The sequence below is a fragment of the Adiantum capillus-veneris genome, chromosome 1, assembly GCF_014529385.1.
Source record: "Adiantum capillus-veneris isolate H3 chromosome 1, ASM1452938v2, whole genome shotgun sequence".
NCBI classification, from domain to species: domain Eukaryota; kingdom Viridiplantae; phylum Streptophyta; class Polypodiopsida; order Polypodiales; family Pteridaceae; genus Adiantum; species Adiantum capillus-veneris.
Genome location: NC_140931.1, coordinates 128,080,506 through 128,101,394, shown reverse-complemented (window position 1 = coordinate 128,101,394; position 20,889 = coordinate 128,080,506). Strand labels below are relative to the sequence as shown.

Below are 20,889 nucleotides of genomic sequence, written 5' to 3'. Positions count from 1 at the left end.
TTGGATCATTGCGGTTAGAATGATTTGAGACTTTTTTTGCCTAGTGGGAATTGAATCCGGGAGGAATTGCTTCTTCTAGTGGGAATGGTTCTTTACCTTTTAATTCACTCTCCTTGATTGAAATAGGGAAGCCAAGGTGGGACTTGTCCATTGCTAAGCCCACCAGTTGTAATGTATGGGAATAAGGGAGGGGCTTTAACTACCCACCCCCCTTTCCCCTCCCGAAGGTAGCTTGGTCTCTTTGATCCCAAAGGCTATGCTTCTCTCTCTCTCTCTCTCTCTCTCTCTCTCTCTCTCTCTCTCTCTCTCTCTCTCTCTCCCCCCCCCCCCCCCCCCCCCCCCCCGTGAATTTTGCATCAACAACTAGTGCCCTCCATGCATTGGTACTACTCTTTAGCTAGCTATGAAGGTAGGGTTCATAGATGGTGGTTAAGTGATCCCCATGCCTCACATCATTTAAGGGATTAAGACCATACTCTTTTTTTTTGTGTTTCAGTGTTCACTTGGATGGCATCCTTTTTTTTGTGTGTTTCAGTGTTCACTTGGATTGCATCATATTGCACTGCACGAGAGGAATTGCTTCTTCGGGAATTGAACCCGGGAGGAATTGCTTCTTCTAGTGGGAATGGTTCTTTACCTTTTAATTCACTCTCCTTGATTGAAATAGGGAAGCCAAGGTGGGACTTGTCCATTGCTAAGCCCACCAGTTGTAATGTATGGGAATAAGGGAGGGGCATTAACAACCCACCCCCCTTTCCCCTCCCGAAGGTAGCTTGGTCTCTTTGATCCCAAAGGCTATGCTTCTCTCTCTCTCTCTCTCTCTCTCTCTCTCTCTCTCTCTCTCTCTCTCTCTCCCCGTGAATTTTGCATCAACAACTATTGCCCTCCATGCATTGGTACTACTCTTTAGCTAGCTATGAAGGTAGGGTTCATAGATGGTGGTTAAGTGATCCCCATGCCTCACATCATTTAAGGGATTAAGACCATACTCTTTTTTTTTGTGTTTCAGTGTTCACTTGGATGGCATCCTTTTTTTTTTGTGTTTCAGTGTTCACTTGGATGGCATCATATTGCACTACACCATGCCATTAGATTGGTTTGCACACCATGGCAGATGTCTTTTGGACATGGTGATCTTGTGTATTATATTCAATACAACACACACACACTTTTTTTTTGTAAATCGATTTGATTAATTTACTAGCGGGAAACCTCAAAGCGAGGAAAACCCACTGAAAGGGTCAAGGGGAAGAGCACGAAACTACTCAGCTGTAGAGAGTAGCTAAAAACATTCATATGAAAGCTGATGCATCTCTATGGTAATATCACCAACTTCCAAAGCAAATCATAACGATTGCCTAAGAGAAATCTTGAAGAGTGGGAATGGGTCTACATGAGTACGATGGAACATGTAAGCATTACACTGACTCCACAAGGTCCAATAAGCCCAGTATCTGACCCACATAAAGAAGACCACAAAACGTTGCAGTGTCGGTGAGAAAATGCCAAATACCCAGAACCTTTTTTGAAAGACAACCCCAAGAAAACAAAGCCGCATACAGGCCGATACACGGTGAAGGAAGTCTCTAGTAACACAGCAATCCCACAAGTGACAAATATCCTCTTCTGCAGTCGAGCAACGAACGCAAGAAGAAGGACGAATATGACGCGCCCGAAGAAAAGTGCCAACGGGAAGCACTCCAAGCAAGCAGCGCCAAAGAAACAGGCGCTCTTTCAAAGGCAAATGGCTTTTCCACAAGGCAGAGAGGAGCCTCCTCCACCAGAGTTCAGATTTGTGCATGCGCCAAAGGGCATTACAATGACCATCAAGCCATGTTTGTGGTAGAAGAGCATAATTTTGACCTGCAGAAATATCTCAAAAAGGCGTTTCCCGAAGGGCCCAATCAGACATGTGATCACCATCAGGCAAAGATGAAACATGCAAAAAGTCGAGCTGCATGCTTTGAAGGTCTCTCCAAAACTGATGGTAATGCATGCCCAATCCAAAACGGCGAACGACAAAGGGAAACTCAAAAGTATATCCAACCTCATCGACCACCTGAAACATGCAAAAAGTCGAGCTGCATGCTTTGAAGCTCTCTCCAAAACTGATGGTAATGCATGCCCAATCCAAAACGGCGAACAGCAAAGGGAAACTCAAAAGTATATCCAACCTCATCAACCACATCCTCAACCACACGAATGCCACCACCAGAGAGAAAGTAAGCCTGACGAGGGGAGCGGTTGACCAAAGTAAGAGAGAATGCCAGGCTCCAATGGTGACTTTCCAAACGAATCAAGCCACCTTTCTGTTAAGGATTCCACGATAAATGCATCAGAACCTCTTTCCAGGCAAATACTAAAGTGGAAGCAAGAGGACAACCAGGAATGTGCCCTTCCATCTTGCCAAAAACCACCTCCCAGATAGATGGTTGCCAATGGCCAAAAGCAGAAGTAACATGCTGACCGAGGAATGCAAATATCAGAGTCCAAGGCTGAATTTGTTGCATAAGAGTGGGCAACAACATAGCTTTCCTCGCAAGAACTGCTTGCGCAAATCCAAGATATTAAGTCCACCAAGACGTTTAAGAGTGCAAAGCTTCTCCATTGACATCAAATGTAAGCCTTTTTTCAGAGCATGAGTCTGCCACAAATGGGACATAATGTCCGACATAAGAGAATCAAGACATCGATGAGGCCAATGCATCAGTGCCAAAAAGAACCGAACATATACCAACATGATACTCTGAACAATTCGCAGACGAACATGCAAGGGCCAAGTGGATAGCTTCTAGTTATACAATTTGACATGCAAACGTTGCATAACCCAATTCACTTGCTGAGAGTAACATTCCATCCAATTAGATAACCCAAATGCCTAGTGATCACATTTGAAGATACAATCTCACTTGGCCACAACAAGCTATGTCAATCACAAGAACGGAGAGGCAGCAGCTTCGATTTACAAAAGTTGGCTCTAAGCCCAGCCGCAAGGCCAAAAAGTTCCAAGGCTTCCATAATCACTTTGACATCTGCCTGTTGATTACAGAGCATAAACAACAAATCATCAGTGTAAGCCTGGCCAATGAATGTACGACCCGAAGGTAACCGCAGACCATGAAGACGCTCAATAGAGGTCAGGGATCAAGATAAGTCAACAACGGATGAGTGGCAATAGCATACAACAGAGCACTAAGGGGGCAACCCTGCCTGACTAAGCAACCAAGAGGCCAAGATTTAGTTAATTCACCTTCCAAGATCCCTGAAGACGTACTATATGCATACAAAAAATAAGCCACATTGACAAATTTAGGACCAAACCCTAGGCACCTCATCGTGGCAACAATGAAGTCCCACTGTACAGTGTCAAAGGCCTTTTCAATGTTAACTTGCATAACCAGCACATCTAGTTAATTGTACTTAGCATACTCCATGCCAATCATAACTTTAGCTAGATTATCCATAATCTGGCGACGTGGAATGAAACCATATTGAGCCTAATGGAGTCCTGCCAAAAGGTAGTTATTAATGCGGTGCACCAACATCTCAGCCTATATCTTATAAACCACCGACATCAAAGTAAAATCGAACGCCAATGAGAGAATCGCTCACAAAGCAAGCGCTTTCTTAGGCAACAATTTAAGTAAACCTTCTTTCCAAGATAGTGGCAAATCCTGTTTCTCCCATGCCGCATTAATCATGAAAAGCAGTGGATGCTCAAGAGCCTCCTAGAAGGAGAGGAAAAATTCCACAATAAGCCCATCCCAATCGGGAGACTACCAACAACCCAAAGCAAACAACACACTATGCAATTATGAAGCAATGAAGGGGTCCTCAAGGCCACATGCATCTTACAGGAATATAATCTGAGTAACAAAGAAAAGCATCAATTGACGTGCATGGCAAGCAACTGAAGATGCATGAGAAGGAGCAACAAACACCTATCGATAATGCAAAACCATGCAATCCGCAAGTTCTTGCTTTGAAAAAGTTCAAACACTTGAGGAAGCATAGCCCGCTTGATTGCCTGTGAGAGTCTTGAATGATGCAAACGCTTAAAGAATTGCTTTGAAGCACAACCTTTATCCATGAAAGCTTGTTGACGGACACGTGTCTACCATTTAGCAAGCTTTCGCTTGTCATTACGTTGAATACACGCAAAAGCTTCACATGATTCCGACATCTCAAAATTAGGTAGAGGCCACAAATCAACCAATGATTGCAGTCGTTGACAAGCATGCTTCGCATCTTTGACTTCCCCTCGAGTGCACTGTATGTAATGCTTGCCATATTCATCTTTTTGGGGGCTTTTGCAAATCTAATCATCTTTGCAATGTAAAAATTGTCATATTTCTCATGAAAACATGACTTAAATCATACCAACAACAATAAGTTTTAAAACTTATATTGACTTTGGCATCTTAATGATTAGAGTTAATCAAGGCCTCAATAATGGTACACTCACAAAAGCAAGATTCCAAGCATTGGAATGGATATGTTTCTCTAGTGGAGCATGTTTCATACTTGACATCTTTACTCTATTGGCATCCTCTAGAGCTCCAGGTGTCTCCATCAATGTCAACAGCATAACCTTAGTCCTTCGTATACACAAGCAAAATGACAAAATATATAAGTGGCAAAGAAGTCTATTGTCTTGCTCGTGTGCTCTCCCGTAAAAGCACCTTATTTTGTAGGCATGTCTCCCTGAGCCATCATGTTAACAAATACAAGCCTACATAATTCTGATCTTGATAGTCCATGACTCTGGAGAATGATTCAAAGCCCTCTCTGAAGAGGAGGTGGAAGCATCCTTCAATCTCAGAATAGAAAAGACATTCAAATAGTTAGGGCACGACCACTTCAGTCCCAACACCAATTGACATATATAGCACATCCATTGCTTACTGTTTTAGGCCGCTCTGAATACAATCTCTCTATCCTTAACTCCTTTTTTTTTAATCTCTCCCTCTATGCTCACTCTTAAATTTGCCACTGGAAAGATCCACACGTCTAGTTTTACATTATCACAAACATCCATGTTTTGTAGAAGATGATCTTTGAAAAAAAGGCTATCTTCATCCCCCACTCCTCTTTTGGTTGCCTCAATACGTGCAATCTCCTCTCTGTCGATATGGGTCACACATCAAAATGCAAGCACTCTATCCATGCTAATCCTTGCAACTTCAACCATTCTGACACTATGCATAGCAACAAGTACTATCTCTAACAAGGGCTAAGTGTTTATATGAATCTGGGCGATCAATGCATATATGTATCTTGAAGCTATCTTAAGCTAAGACATAACTCCCATAGACTTGGTCTATATGAGACTTGTCCAGTGAGTATCTCAATTCTAATGGGAATCATGCAATTCTTCACTCTGACAGTCTAATGGGAACATAGCCCCTCCATTGATAGCTATCCGTTACATATCCATCTGAAGATATGATGGTGGCCCCCCCACACACAGACACGCACTTGGTAAACAGAACATATTGCATACTACCAATAGCATGTATTTTATTGCAATATCTGCATTCTTTTGCAATAAAGTTGCCATCAAAATCTGCCTGCACTTTGCAGCACACTTTATCAACTATATAGAACTGGGAGCTGGTCCCTATCAGAGGCAAGCCATTGAAAACGCTTCACCACAGATCTCCTAAGACTCTGTTTGTACGAAAGGAGATGGTTGCCAAAGAATCTCAGGGCGTACATATGCCAAGCTGAGCTGTGCAATTGGAGAAGACAAGTAGATCATTCATCATCATCATCATCATCTTGTCCGTAAATAGCATACTCCTCTTCCTCGTCACTGAGGTCCACAGGGCCAGCAACTTCAGCATTGTCGCTCGTTGTCACTGGGAACTTCTCCAAAAGTTCTTGCAGATAGCTTTTTGGGAGGCTGTCAAAAGAGTCACCATCTATAGTACAATTAAGGCTTCCATACCAGTGCTTTTAGTGCTTTGGCAATCAATGTTAACATTGTGAATTTTTATAGACCACAACTTCAGCAGGTTGTACGCAATTTGACATAAAGGATACAATTGTCAACTCGTGAGCTATTTGCAAAATTCAACTCCTGAAATTTAGAAAAAAAAGAGGTATCAAGAAATGCTGCACTTCAAAAAATGACCGGCATGAACAGTAGAGTTGAGGCATACTTCAAGAGGTTGATAGTCCTCTTCCTCTTCTTCTTCTTCCTCTTCCTCTTCCTCTTCCTCCTCTTCTTCATCTTCATCAAAGTTTTCTATACAAGAAGTTCCTCCTTGATGGACAATACCATCAACCAGCGCAGTGTCTGGCTCAAAAGGAAAACATACAACCAAGTCACTCATATCCATCCCGACATGTATTTTAAGGCTAACTTGATGCGAGAAGTTAACAAATGTAAAATAAGGATGCTGTTTTGCAGTGTATACTCCATATATATTATTCAATCTCTTGGTCTCTTTAAAATCAGCATCTAAATGGAGCCAAAATGACAACTAATGCATGAAATTACACTACTCAATTACGTCCACGCCTCGTTCACATATTTGTCTCTTTGAAACCAGCATCTAAATGGAGCCAAAATGACCACTAAGGCATAAAAATATACTACTCAGTTACGTCAACTAGTGACAGAAATGCTGAAAGATAATGGTATTAATCCTCCCATGTTCGAGCAAGTACAGGCCCAAACCGTGTGGGTTGGAGCAAGGTAACTTCTCTAATGGCAATCTGTGTGGCTAGTTACTACGTAAACCCTACCTTCTGTCATTGGGCACACCTGAAGACTACCCCCTAGGATTGTGGGCATCTAATGGCATGAGGCACTTTTCATGCAAAATCACAAGAATTCCTTCAATAACTCCTACATGAGATAAAATCAATGCAGCGCCCTTGTCTTCTTCATGCCAAAGAAAATAATCACAAATTCATAGTGCAATGAGGTTTGCTACATTAACAACTGATGGAAAAGTAGGCATTTGCTCTAAATCTCGTGCCCTATGCATGCTCTATTTCTTTTGCTTTAGGAAGGGGTAACTAAGTCGTTTTTGCTTTAGGAAGGGGTAGGTGCAGAGTGTTAATCATCCACAGTGGGTAATAATGTCTTTCATGTCATCAATGTAGCCCTGTGTCTCAGAGCCCATCAAAGACAGGAAAGCACTACTTCCGGTGAGTCACACACGGTTCCAATGATGGACTCAAAATAATCTACATCTAAGATCGCTATCACAGTCACAATGTAACCAAGACCAGGAGATTTGGGTGTAGCAATTCAAACCAGTCATCATAATTTCAATGGTACCTACATTGTTCATATATTTGCAAAGCATCTAAAGCCAAATGGGAAACAAACAAGCCATACCATTCAGCAATGCCGTTTGAGGATGATTATGCCTGATTATATCAAAACGTTTAAGAGCCTCTAATTTTTTAGACTCTATCTGTTCAAGTTCTCGTGCAACATCTCCAGGTATCAAACCGAGATACCGCACCCTGATGCAGTGTCGAATCCTCACAATTGTAGATCGGTTGAACCAGCCTGCATGCTCCTACATACCATAATAAGACTCGATTAAAAATACACAAAGAATTTTGAATGTATTACAATATAAGTCCTCACATTGTCATAGTTAAAACAAAGCTATGGGCCTTTCACACAATCCTGGTTAGGTTTTGCCAACTTGAAAAGTAATTGCAGAGTCTTTGGGAGGAAGTTCATAATAAGTATAGTAGAGGGGTGACTAAAGTGTGTGTGTGAGAGCGTGCTCGCTATTGCTAACACCCCACCCCACCCCACCCCCCCCGCCCGCTGCCCTCTCCCCCCCCCCCCCCCCCCCGCCCGCTACCTCTTGAGCTGCTGCCCCCCTGCCCGCCTTATCCCCCCCCCCCCGCCTTCCTCTTTCCCGAAGTTTCCCTGCAATTGGCTCTGGTAGCATTGTTCTGGGACAGTGCTCGGCACGCTCAGTTGCAGAGTTTTTTCTCCGTCCGCTTCTTTGCCACAGCAGTAGACACAGATGGAGGCTCCAGCTCCGCCACAGAGGGACTCGTCCGAAGCCCCCTCGCCCGACCCCGCTGAGCCCACCATTCGACTTGCTCGTTCATCAACAGAGCAAGCGAGCCTAGCCACAATGGTAGAGCGCTTGCAGGCGACTTCTGTCATCTGCAAGATTCTTGAGACCCGACCTAGCAGAGAGAGCTGCGTGACCTTCTCCAGGCCCGGCTTCTCGCAGAGGTGGGCAAGATCTTGGACGTACAGATACTCGGACGAGGTTACTATCAGATCGAGTTTGAGACCTCCGAGATGGCGTCCAAGGTCATCGCCATGAGTCCATTGACCATCCGAGCAGCACGAGCCCACTTTCGACAGTGGAGACATGGTTTCGACCCTACTTCGGATGTTCTGGTAGAGGAGGCAGACATCCCCATCTCCGTCTGCTTTCCGGGTTTGCGGAGGGAGTACTTACCACTTTTGTCCAGGATAGGCTCAGCCATTGGGACTGTCCTGGAGACACCTCGCACGGCAGCCTCAGTAGCTGCCAAGGCGGCTAGCATTCCCCCAGTTCGCGTTTTGGTTAGGGACACTCACATGCTCCCGAAGGTCATTCTTCTACCTCGGGTGAGTGGGGGTTGGTTTAGATAGAGTGTGAAGTATTCTGGCCTCCCGAACCAGAGCTTCATTTGTCGACAAATGGGCCATCTTGCGAAGGCCTGTCCACGGAGGAGGCCTCGACCTACACCACAGACTCAGCCCGAGCCTGCAAGGGCTGGCCAACAGCCACAAACAGAGACATAGTGCACACATGCAGAGCCACCCTCTAAGCCTGGGGCTCCAGCGGAGGAGGGATGGCAACAGGTCCGTGGTCGACGACAGCAGGGGCCACAGCGACAGCCTGGCACTCAGAGTGGTCCTCAGGCGCCTACCCAGCAGCAGTGGGTTCCCACGGGGAACCGGTTCGGTCCTCTTGAGCAGGATGAGGTCCCTATTCCAACCCCCACCCCAGCTTCACCCTGGACAGCCTCTCCCCCCAGAGTTCCCCCCCTCCTCATCATCCTCCCCCCCCCACCTCCTGCTCCTGCCACCTCTTTCCCCCACCCCTCTACCTCTTCCGCTTCCCCCCGCCCCTCTTCTCCACCTCTGCCCCTTGCTCCTACTCCCCTCCCTCCCGCTTCAGTTCCACAGTCGACCCAGGGGGTAGGGCCTTCTCTAGCTGCTAGGAGATCTCTTGGCAGCGCCTTTGCCACGAGTCGCTTGGCGAGAGAGGGACAGCCTTTCTTGCGACCCCCTCTACAGGTACAGACATCTCCCCTTGCAGCTATCCCTCGTGGTCTGACGAGCATCCACATCCGGCGCCGATGGAACTTCTTCGACTACGACTTTACTCATTTTCTCGGCGACCTCTCAGCAGACCATGAGGCAACCTGCTTCAGGGTCCATGTTCTGTTCCTTGCAGCTAGGGGGACAGAGGCCTTGGACTCACAGTTGGCTTCTCCTTTCCCCTTTGCGGCAGGGACCAGACTGAGTGGACTCTCGACTCAGTGTTGGGATGGTTGCACACACAGGCCCTAGAGTTCTCTCACCACATGGGAGAACTAGGAGTTACAGACATGCTTCAGACTTTGTGGCCATTGGCCAAGTTTGCGGTGACACCTCCAGATACAGCAGGATGTAGACACATTGTGGTTTACTTCTTTGCTCATACACACTGCTTGCCATGCTATGTACACATTCATGAGGACTCCTGAACAAAGAAGGTTGCTTTACGTACGGCTCGCTCTGCTTGGGCTTGGGCCAAGCACTCGTTACAGTCACGCCTATCTAGAAGACGCTCGGATGCGGATTACTCCCCATCCAAGCCAGCCTCCAAGATAGCCCGTTTAGTTGCTGCGGCAGCATCTGTTCTCTCTTGCTCCCCATGAGGATCGTCTCATGGAACGTGTAGGGACTTGGTGGGCCTCAGTTTCAGCGTCAGCGGGGCCGACTGTGTCAGGAGCTTCAGCGCTGCCTTGTGGGAGGAGAGATTGATCTCCTTATGCTTCAGGAGCACCATCTGTGTGAGAGCCGCATTAGACGTTGTGGTCAGCTCTTGCGTGGACGATATGATACTTTTTGGTCAACTGCTTTTGGACCCGGAGGCATCCAGGTGGGGTATGTATGACTATGAGAAACCGGCCCGTGGGGCGGTAGCCATTGGCTTTCACCCGAAATTCTTTACTTTAGACACACACACAGAGCACTTTGCAAAGGAAACCTACGACGGGAATTAACACTTGAATACACACACGGCTCGGAAGCTAGAACGTCCCGAGCAGACGCCGACAACCTGTAGGCCCGAAAATTGGCGCCCCTTTCGATACTTCTTTATTCTTTAACAAAGGGAATAAAACCTGTGATCTCCTATAAGCTGCCCCGCACAATCTAGGCTACGGCAGCATAACTGTACTAGGACACTTCACAGTCAATATCCCCACGCGAAAGGTGACTTTCCCGACGCATACGGACACTCTGCAAAACCTGGCGAGAATCTGCAGCACTCTGAATTCTCTGTTTTCTGCCCCGAAAATGCGCCAGTTCACCTGTACAGCGGTCCCCTCGCGTCCCTGAACCTCCTGGGGTAATTAGGGTCCGTTTAGGGCTGAAACCCTAAACCTGCAAAAATACACAGCAGGCTGTAATTCCCTGTTTTGGGCTCCGTTCCGCGTGCCGGTCACATCTATAGCAAGACCTCGAGCTCCCGCACATGAAGGGCTACTTGCCCTTTGAATCGGACGAGATTTCTAACGTGAAACCTCTCCGAATTCACCTGTACCTACGGGGGATTAGCCGCTAGCTAATCCAGTTCTTGTCCATGAGGCTCTTGCCTCGGCAATCGCGCATGAACCCACATAACTGTACATTGGTCAAATGAAAAGCCCACTGGTGGGGCATAACATACTGCTCGTAGGGTAGAGAGAGAGGGCAGTGCGTAGCATGCAAGGCATCACTTCTGGCACCGTACTGTACATAAGGGGGAAAGGAAGCACTCCATAGCTCTTAACCTGTGACAGTTTGCAAAAAGAGCCTCCTTCGAGCTTAAATTTCAGCACCAACTTTTCCTTTGTAGCAAGTGCACAGAAATGCGCCACTTGGCGCATTTACAAGCATTTTCCCGTTTCGGGTTCGCCACTTAAAAATCTCCCAACTGGTCGCCCAGTTGACTTCGCGGCAGAGTTGTAAAATGTTCCCCTAGTCATACCAGAGGTAATGATGCGAACACATTTAATGGCCCAAAATAGCAGTTCCCTAAATTTTAGGAAATGATTCCGTTGGGCTCCCTGTGGTCATCTGACCATCTATCCTCATTGGGACCGCATCCAAAAGTGCAATGTGGCCCAACTGTCGGATACTTTCTGTTGGCAGTCACACCTTGACTTTAGGCCTTTATTGAGTTCACTTCCTAGTATCCACCAACTTGCTAAGTGCGACGGGGGGACCTATATGATCTTGCTCTGAGCCTAGACATCCTCTTACCATACGAATTCAAGTGCCGACCACTACCCATCTGCGGGTGAAACTACCGTTCACATTGGCCATGCAATGTCCGACCGTTTGCTACTTCAAGAAGAGGGTCTCAAAAATAAAACAAAACCCCTTGGAAAGAAAGCAACAACTAAAGTTAACAATTGCCACGTCCTCGTGACATAGTTAACAGTTGCCACGTGCCCGTGACACTATTGCGGACTCTTTGCAGCAGGCCATTGTAGGCAGAGGGATTATTGTGCCAGGCAAATGTCCTCGATTGCATACCATAAATACACGCCACTAATGATCTTGTGCTATCAACACTCTTTTATCATCGCATGTATCCGCAAGAAAGGTCATAACACATAGATACAAATGACTTAATGAGACCTTCATACTTTTGTCATTTCCATCTATTACACTGAATTCATATGTACATTTGATGTACTAGCTCTATCATTACCCCTCCTTTGCACACGTTGGGTTGGGGCATAGGTAGGTTGTAACCCAAAGGCTTCAAGGTAAAGCTGCAATACATTTGGTAACTCGGACAGCTCATGCTCTTCCATCCACTTTGCATCCATAGGCGGATAGTTCTTGAACTTCACCAAATAGCGTCTTGCAACTTGTCCTTTAACTTTTCTGTCCTTATGTGCCAAAACTTGCTCAGGTACCAGGATCTCATCAAGTTCCTCAACTACTGGCTCATCCTCATCTGGCATATCTTCTTGCACATCACCCACGAAGGATCTTAGAAGACTCACGTGAAACGCATTATGAATCTTCCACGCATCTGGCAATTTCAGCCTGTAAGCCACATCGTTGATCTTGTCAAGCACTTGAAAAGGCCCATAGTCACGCATGCTGAGCTTAGGAAACAGTCATTCCTTGCTCTTCATCTTCTTTAACCTTGCCTTTTCGAACCTTAACAGAACCCAATCACCAGGTGATAATAGCAACTCACGACGGTGACAATCAGCAGCCTTTTTCTGCTTTGCCTGAGTCTTCTCCAAGGCAACTTTAATTTTCTTATACATCTCATCCATGTTCTCAACATATCGATCTGCCTCAAAGATCTTGTCCTTTGTATGCAATATAGGAGGAACCTTTTTGCCGCCTTCAACAATCTCAAAAGGTGCTTTGCCATAGACGAATGCACCATATTATTGTACGCATACTCAAGCATAGGCAAATACTGTTCCCACTTGCCCTTATTATCTGACACATAGCATTTCAACAGATCTAAGACAGTAGAATTAGCCTCTTCCGATTGTCCATCAATTTGTGTATGAAACGAAGACAAGAACTTGAGCGTAGTGCCCATGTTCTCAAACAATCCTCTCCAGAACAAGCTGGTCATGTGAGGATCACGATCACTGATAATCGATTGTGGCATACCATGGTACTTAAACACATTGTACATGAACAACCGTACCATTTGATCAGATTTTATCTTCTTCCTGACAGGGATAAAATGGGCCTGCTTGCTAAACCTGCAGATAATGGTCCATATACCATCATTCCCTGTTGGCGTTCTTGGAAGATCAAAGATAAAGTCCATAGCAATGCTTTCCCATGGCTTATCCGGAATCGGCAGTGGTTGTAACAACCCTGGTGCCTTTTTCCTGTCAAACTTGACCTTTTGGCAAACTATGCATGCTTGCACAAAGGCATCCATATCTCTCCTCAAGGTAGGCCAATAGAAGAATGTCTCTACCGCTTTAACTGTTGCATCAATGCCACGATGACCTGCATACGGTGGGACATGACTCTCTTCCATGACCTTATGTCGCAATGGCCTAGTGACACAAAGTCTGCCATGCATCATCATAAAACCATCTCTGAGGAGGTAGTGCTCGTGATGTTGCCCCTCTTGTAACTGTTCAAAGATCCTTGCAAAATCTTGATCAGCAGTATACTGTTCCTTCATGTCATCTAGCTCATGATGATAAGGAATTGACACAGCTGAAATTTGTGGCTTTCTTGATAACGCATCAGCCACAACATTCTTCTTGCCTTCCACATGCATAATCTGGAAGTGGAACATGGAAAGAATGTTTGCCCATCGCATATGCTTTTCGGATAACTTTGACTGTGTCAAGAAGTATCGCAAGGTCTGATGATCTGTTTGGACAGCAAAATCAGCACCTAAGAGGTAGTGCTCTTTCTCATAGACTTGCATAGTCCTCTTTGGCCCTTGCAAAATTCGGCTTTCATAAGCTACTACCCGTCCATCTTGCATTAGCACTGCTCCGATACTCTCCCACACGCATCACACTGGACCACAAATGACTTCCTGAGATCTGGCAAAACTATAACTGGATCTGAAGTCAACTTTTCCTTGAAGAGACTAAAAGCTGAAATCTCTTTTTGGGTCCATCTCAAAGTGACCTCTTTCTTTTGCAAAGCGTGAAGAGGCGATGCTATCTCTGCAAAATTTCTGATAAACCTTGTAACAAACTTGGACACTCCAAGTCAAGAATCAACCGCGACAGCACCAAATAACCACCTCAAAACAAGTCACAGATCACAATAGATGTACACTGGCCCGACGGAGTTCCGTGCCTAGAGATATTGGCCCCAAAGACTGGCGCCCCTTTCGGTATTTCTTTTTATATTAATCAGATCAAAGTACAAGAGAGTGGCTAGGGTTTCACTCTCAAACTCTGCGTCCAGATGCTCTGAGAAGTGAGGCCCTCACCCCACTAATTTAAAGGTTACAAGGGATGCCCAAAAGCAGAGCCCCAAAAGCTTTTAAAAATAAAAAGCATCAGTTCTCTCTCTCTCGCTCTTAGAGAGTCTCTTTTTTTTTTTTTTTAAAGCAAGTTCTCTCTCTTTCTCATGGAGTAGAGAAAAAGCAAGATTCGCGTCGCTCGTCATTTTAATTTTTTTTTAAATCAAGCCTTTGCAATTTCGGGAAATTAGGGTTTCTGGCAGAAATTAGGGTTTTTGTTGTCCGCCACGTCATCACTTTGTGACATACCCCCCTCCTGAAAGCATTGTAATCGACCACGATTACACCTGCAAAACCGACAAAAGCTATAAACCATCTTAGCAGACACTGACTGTTAGTACCTACGTACTAGGAACACACATCTAGCACATGTACAAAATCGACAGTCACATCACAAGACATCACCAGACATCACATGACATTCAACATTCATTCGGATCTTAGACCATGATTTATCGGCAATGTAGCTAGCAATCACATCTAGGTCCAATCGGGACCTCATCGATGTCCGATTGACTAACCCCTATTGCAACCATGTCTATTCGAGATCAATCAGACCAAAATGCTGCAGTCATTTCGGCTATCAGTTCCTGTACTCACAAGAAGTCAAGAACAAATCAATATCATTATCAGGAATTCCATTTCATAAAGTCATCCAACAGAATACTGTCAACTCTCAGTATCCCTGAAGCTCAAAGAGACATCAGTGACTTTAGTATCAAAATCGCGGCATCTGTTGACAAGGGAGCGGAGTGACTCCCCTCTTGTGCATCCCACTGCACCAGATCTCCGGCCAAGCTGAATTCTGGGTTCCGTTGAGTAGACTATGCTAAACTAGAACATCGAGGTAAAGTTTCACAATCCGAGGAGTATCTGCTAGGTCCTCCTCCTCCATCCACTTCGCATCAAATGCAAAAAAGTTCTTGAACTTAACCAAGAACCGCCTTCGGACTTTACCTTTCTTCGTATCGTTATGTGCCAAAATCTGTTCATGAACAAGGATCTCCTCGTTTTCTTCCACTTAGGATTGCTCATCAGGCTCCCCATCATCAGGCACATCACCCTTAACAGGTTTCAAGAGACTCACATACAATGCGTTGTGAATCCTCCAAGTATCTGGCAGTTTCAATCGGAAGGAGACATCATTTATCTTGTCAGTGATCTGGAAAGGTCCGTAGTATCGCATACTAAGCTTTGGAAAAAGCCTCTCCTTTCCCTTTTTCTTTCTTAGGCGTGCCTTCTCAAAAGTAAGAGCACCCAATCATCCTCCTTCAATTTCAAGTCGCGACGATGGCGATCCGCTACCTTTTTCTATCGTTCTTGAGACTCCTGCAAAGTCTCGCGAACCTTGGCAAAAGCCGTATCCAAATCTCGCGAATATTCATCCGCTTCAAATATCTAATCTTTCGTGCTTAGGAAGGATGGAACCTTCGCAGCACTTTCAACAATCTCACATGGCGTCTTCCCCGTCGAAGAGTGTATCGTGTTATTGTAGGCAAATTCCACCAAAGGTAAGTTCTTTTTCCCATTGAGTCTTCTAATCCGAGATACAAGACTTCAATAAATCTAAAATCATTGAATTGGCAATCTCAAATTGCCCGTCAGTCTGCAAGTGGAACGATGACGAGAACTGCAACTACGTGCCAATGTTCTCCCAAATTGCCTTCCAAAACAAACTCATAAATCTGGGGTCTCTGTCGGAGACAATCGTCGCCATGTAATCGGAAAATCATCGTGATCATTCTGTGTTCTCGGGAGATCAAAAATGAAATCCATTTCAATATTTTCCCAAGGGCGGGTGGGTATGGGTAAAGGTTGTAACAATTCCTGTGCCTTATGCCTGTCAAACTTGACCTTCTGGCATACTGCGCACAAACTCTTCCACATCCTTTTTGAGTCTGGGCCAAAAGAAGTATCTCTCTATCCCCTTCATGGTGGTAGCAATGCCGCGGTGACGCGTAAAAGGTGGACAGTGGCATTCAGTCATAACCTTTTCCCTCAACGATTGTGTAACGCACAACATAGTCTTTTTCATCAAGTAGCCTTCCCAAAGGGAGTATCCAGCTATTGTCTCCCCATCCCGTATCCGTGTGAAAATATCTGCAAAATCTGTATCTGTGGCATACTAATCGACCATATCCTCGAAGCTCCTATGATGTATCGCGGAAATAGCCAGAACCAACGGTTTCCGAGACAAAGCATCTGCCACCACATTCTTCTGTCCCTCACATGGACAATCTCGAAGTGGAACTGTGACAACATGTTCGCCCACCGCATCTGCTTTTCCGAAAGCTGCTTCTCTGACAAGTAGCGCAAACTCAGATGGTCTGTAAAGACAGTAAAATCCGCTCCGAGTAGGTAATGCCGCCACTGAGTAAGAGCATGGATAACCGCCAAAAGCTCTTTCTCATAAATCTGTGCTGTCATCTCCGGCCTAGAGAACAAACGGCTCTCGTAAGCTATGACATGGCCTTCTTGCATCAAGACCGTACCCAGACTACGACCACAAGCATCACAATATACTTCAAATGACTTCTACAAGTCCGGCAAAGTCAAAATAGGTCCCGTAGTCAATTTCTCTTTCAATGTCCGAAAGGCAGTCACCTCTGTGGGTCCCCACGAAAAAGGTACTCCTTTCTGTGTCAAGGTATGCAAAGGGGAAGCAACCTCTGCAAACTTTCGTATGAACCGCCTATAGTACAAACACAGTCCCAAGAAGCTTCTAACTTCATGGACATTCCTCAAGTCGGGCCAATCACGGATAGTCTCTATCTTGGCCGGGTCCATTTGCACTCCTGCTGCTAACACAATGCGTCCCAAAAAGTGTATCTCTAGTAGGAAAAATTCACTTTTCTTTCCATTAATCACTAACGTGTGATCTCGTAATGCCTGAAAGACTTGAAGCAGATGATCTCTGTGTTTTGCCTCATTCTTGGAGAAAACAATGATGTCGTCAAAGAAAGTGCCAACAAATAGCCTGTACTCTCGAAAAATCCTATCCATCATCCGGTTAAATGTCGCAGGAGCATTGGTTAAGCCAAAAGGCATCACCAAAAACTCAAATAACCCAAAAGTCGTCCAAAAAGCTGTCTTGTAGACGTCTCTCGGCGCAATCTTGATCTAATGATATCCACTCTTCAAGTCAATCCTGCTAAAGCACGAGGATCCTTGTAACCTGTCGAGTATATCATCGATCCTAGGAATCGGAAATATGTTCTTGATGGTGATTTCGTTGAGAGTGCTATAATCGATGCACATTCTCCAAGATCTGTCTTTCTTCAAAACCAACAACACTGGAGGGCAATACGGTGAAGTACTAGGCTCGACAAGACCCTTTTCCAAGAGGTCTTTCACTGGGTTCATAATCTTTTCATTCTGTACTCGGCTCACACGGTAAGGTGGCCGATTCGATGACGTGCTTCCAGGTATCAGATCAACGGTATGATCTTCAGGCCCTCTGAAAAGCAATCGGCATGAGTGTGGAGAAAAATCTTGGCGTTCTTTTGATCAGGTCAAAACATATTCAACCTTTATCCATCGTTCAGTTCTCTCCCAAAAGAACGAGTAAGACACTGAAGTTCATCAAGTACAATCTCTAAGCCCTTCATTTATCAAAGTCGCTTTCTCGGCCCGGTAGTCAATCACGGCGTAGTTCTTGTGGTACCAAGGGATCCTGAGTAGAATGTCACTCGCGTGCCCTGAACACCCCTGTCATTGCAAACAAAGTTTGTCGATGCTCGCTGTAATGGCAACATCCCATCCGGGTGCCAGTCGAACTACCTCCGCCTGTGGCGTCAGTTTGTCGGGCGTAATTCCAAATCGAGCCGCCAATTCCAAGTGAAAAAAAGTTGGCCTTGGCTCCTTCAAAAGAGCTTCTTGATCCTTCACTTTGCCCCAAAAAAAAAGCGGCAAAGTTTGTACTTCCATTCATTTGATTCGGTGCAAGTCCCACGCCATGTGGTACCAGTTCTGCTTTTCTATCTTCCTTTTCAACCACCTTCCTCAGCTGCTCTCGAACTCTCAGGCCTGTCGTCGTCTTTATCATTCTGTTCTTTCTGTGCCTTTTTAGGGCACTTCGCGGAGATATGTCCATGTTCCCCGCATCCAAAGCACTTCCCCTCTCTGATGAAGCGAGCTCTCTCCTCAGGAGTAAGCTTGGGTCGTGCATCCTTTTTCTCTGGGTTGCTCCTTTTCTTTCTACTTTCATTCCCAGAAGTCTGTTCAGCTCGTTGTGTCATGGCCTCATTTGTGGGGTAGGTCAGACTGCCAGAGTGAATGGCAAATCCCCGATTCGCATGACTCATCAACTCCTTAATAGAAGCTGACTTCTGTTCCAAGCAGTGATCTCGGATCTCTGTAGGTAGAGCCAAGGTAAACCGCTCAATCTGTTCTCTGAACGAGATCTTCTTGAATGAAGAGGCAGGTAGAAAAGAGCTCCAGAATCTTTCACAATAAGCATTGATTGTGTCTTTCTTGGTCATCCGAAGATGGTTCCAAGCAGCTCGTATATCTCATTCATATTCTTGCGTTAACCAAGAAGAAATAAAAAGCTTCTTAAATTTCAGCCATTTAACTGGCACAGTCTTGTTTAAAAGAAGAGCGGACCACCAAGTATACGAGCATTCCCCTTAAAGTCAGAGGTAGCTCTCCGAATCTTGGAGTGCTCTGAATCGCGTCCTCCCGCGAAAGCGATGTCAAATTGTTGTATAAAAGACAAAGCCTTCGAACAATCTAAGTATCCTGAAAAAGTATCAAACTTGATCGAGTGGCCACCTTCCTTAAACTCTCAGACTTTCTTGCTTTTATCTTCGAAAAAGTCATACTGCTTGGCTTTGTAAGAATTCTTCTTGTTCGCATAAAAGTTTCCGTTGTCAGAGTCTGAATTATCCGTAGACGAGTCCTCTGTAGAAGTGTCACTCACTGGGCGAGACTTAGACTTCCTTGCCTTTTTCTTGCCCTTTCCGCAGCGTTGTTTCTTGCTTCGCTTTTTTTTGCTTTTCCTGTCTTCTTCGCTCGAGTCTAAAGAGCTAGAAGAATTGTCAGAAGAAGAAGAAGAACTGGGTAGGTCTTCAAACTTGACGCGCTTCTTCAATTTCTTTGCCTTGTCGAATGTCGACCGACGACCCAAATATCCCGGGAAGTCAGTGCCTTTCTTCTGCTTTTTGCCGTGCTTTTTGCCTTTCTTTTGCACATTGAAAAGCTGAGCAATCCGTGCATCAACCACGTTCTCCAGTTCCTTCTCCGTATATTTCTTGGAGGCAGAATGTTTCTTGCGAGCGGGTTTCGGGAGTGGTGTTGTAGTTCTTTGCCACTCCATCTGTACTTCTTCCAAAGAGGTCTGGTTCATATATTTTTGCCATCTTCGGGTCCTTGGCAAAATTGAGCATCATCTTTGTTGCATCGCCAATCAATTGACGACGCTCCATCTCTCTTTGCTCCGCCTGAGTAGGCCGAGGCGGGCCATACTCTGTCTGAATCTTCGTTGTGATCCCAGCCCACATCTCCAGATACAGAGGGAGTCGACTGATCATTGCCTGAAGCCATAGGTGCCGCGGAAAAAAAAAATTCGGGGATCGGATTTCCCTTAGAAGAGAAATCGGTCGTGCTCTGATACCACTGTAAAAGCTTTTAAAAATAAAAAGCATCAGTTCTCTCTCTCTCTCTCTCTCTCTCTCTCTCTCTCTCTCTCTCTCTCTCTCTCTCTCTCTCTCTCTCTCTCTCTCTCTCTCTCTCTTAGAGTCTCTTTTTTTGTTTTTTTTAAAAGAAAGTTCTCTCTCTTCCTCATGGCGTAGAGAAAAAGCAAGATTCGCGTCGCTCGTCATTATAATAATAATAATAAAAATCCAGCCTCCGCGATTTCCGAAAATTAGGGTTTCTGCTGCCCGCCATGTCATCACTTTGTGACAAACCTTCTATAGTAGGAACACAATCCCAAGAAGCTTCGGACATCGTGCAGAGTCTTCAAGTCTGGCCATGTCTTGATAGCTTCGACCTTTGCGGGATCCATTCTAACACCATCCTTTGAGACTATGTGGCCAAGAAAGTGGACCTCTTCGAGGAAGAATTCACTTTTCTGAGGATTGACAAGTAACCTGTGACTGCGCAGCTCTTCGAACACAATGGTCAAGTGACGCCTATGCTCCTCTTCATTCTTCGAATACACTATCATGTCATCGTAGAACGTCCCAACAAACTGTTGATGCGAGCGAAAAATCCGGTCCATCATTCTGTTGAACGTGGCAAGAGCATTTGTTAGCCCAAACGGCATCACTCGAAACTCATAAAAACCAAATGTCGTTCTAAACACAGTCTTGTGCACATCCTCTGGCCTTATACGAATCTGATGGTACCCACTCTTAAGGTCTATCTTGCTGAAAATTGTAGCACCCTCTAAACGATCGAGAATATCATCAATTCTAGTAATAGGAAACCTATTCTCGATGGTATTCTTATTCAACGCACGGTAATCAATACACATGAGCCATCCTTCTTCTGCACTAGGAGCACTGGGGAGCAAAAGGGTGAAGAACTAGGCTGAATCAACCCCTTCTCTAATAACTCCTCAACCTAGCCCATAGTAGGGAGGTCTATTTGGTGGGCTACACCCTAGCACCAAATCTATCCAATGGTCCTCAGGTCTCTCTGGCGGCAATTGCGACGGTAA

At 45.4% G+C, this 20,889-nt stretch overlaps 1 protein-coding gene across 5 annotated transcripts in view; it reads right to left on the bottom strand.

Moving 5' to 3' along the window:
* Nucleotides 1–5,478: 5,478 nt before the first annotated feature.
* The window catches only part of LOC147465535 (uncharacterized), a 118,209-nt gene continuing 102,798 nt past the window's right edge, over nucleotides 5,479–20,889 (bottom strand). For all 5 annotated transcript variants that reach the window (XM_086520515.1, XM_086520526.1, XM_086520517.1 and 2 more), the window contains 4 exons: nucleotides 7,355–7,541; nucleotides 6,165–6,301; nucleotides 6,046–6,082; nucleotides 5,479–5,924 (listed from right to left, as the gene is read on the bottom strand). In XM_086520515.1, the coding sequence (XP_086376641.1) occupies nucleotides 5,758–5,924; nucleotides 6,046–6,082; nucleotides 6,165–6,301; nucleotides 7,355–7,541 (528 nt within the window). In that variant the 3' untranslated portion in view covers nucleotides 5,479–5,757. The remainder of the gene's footprint in view (nucleotides 5,925–6,045; nucleotides 6,083–6,164; nucleotides 6,302–7,354; nucleotides 7,542–20,889) is intronic.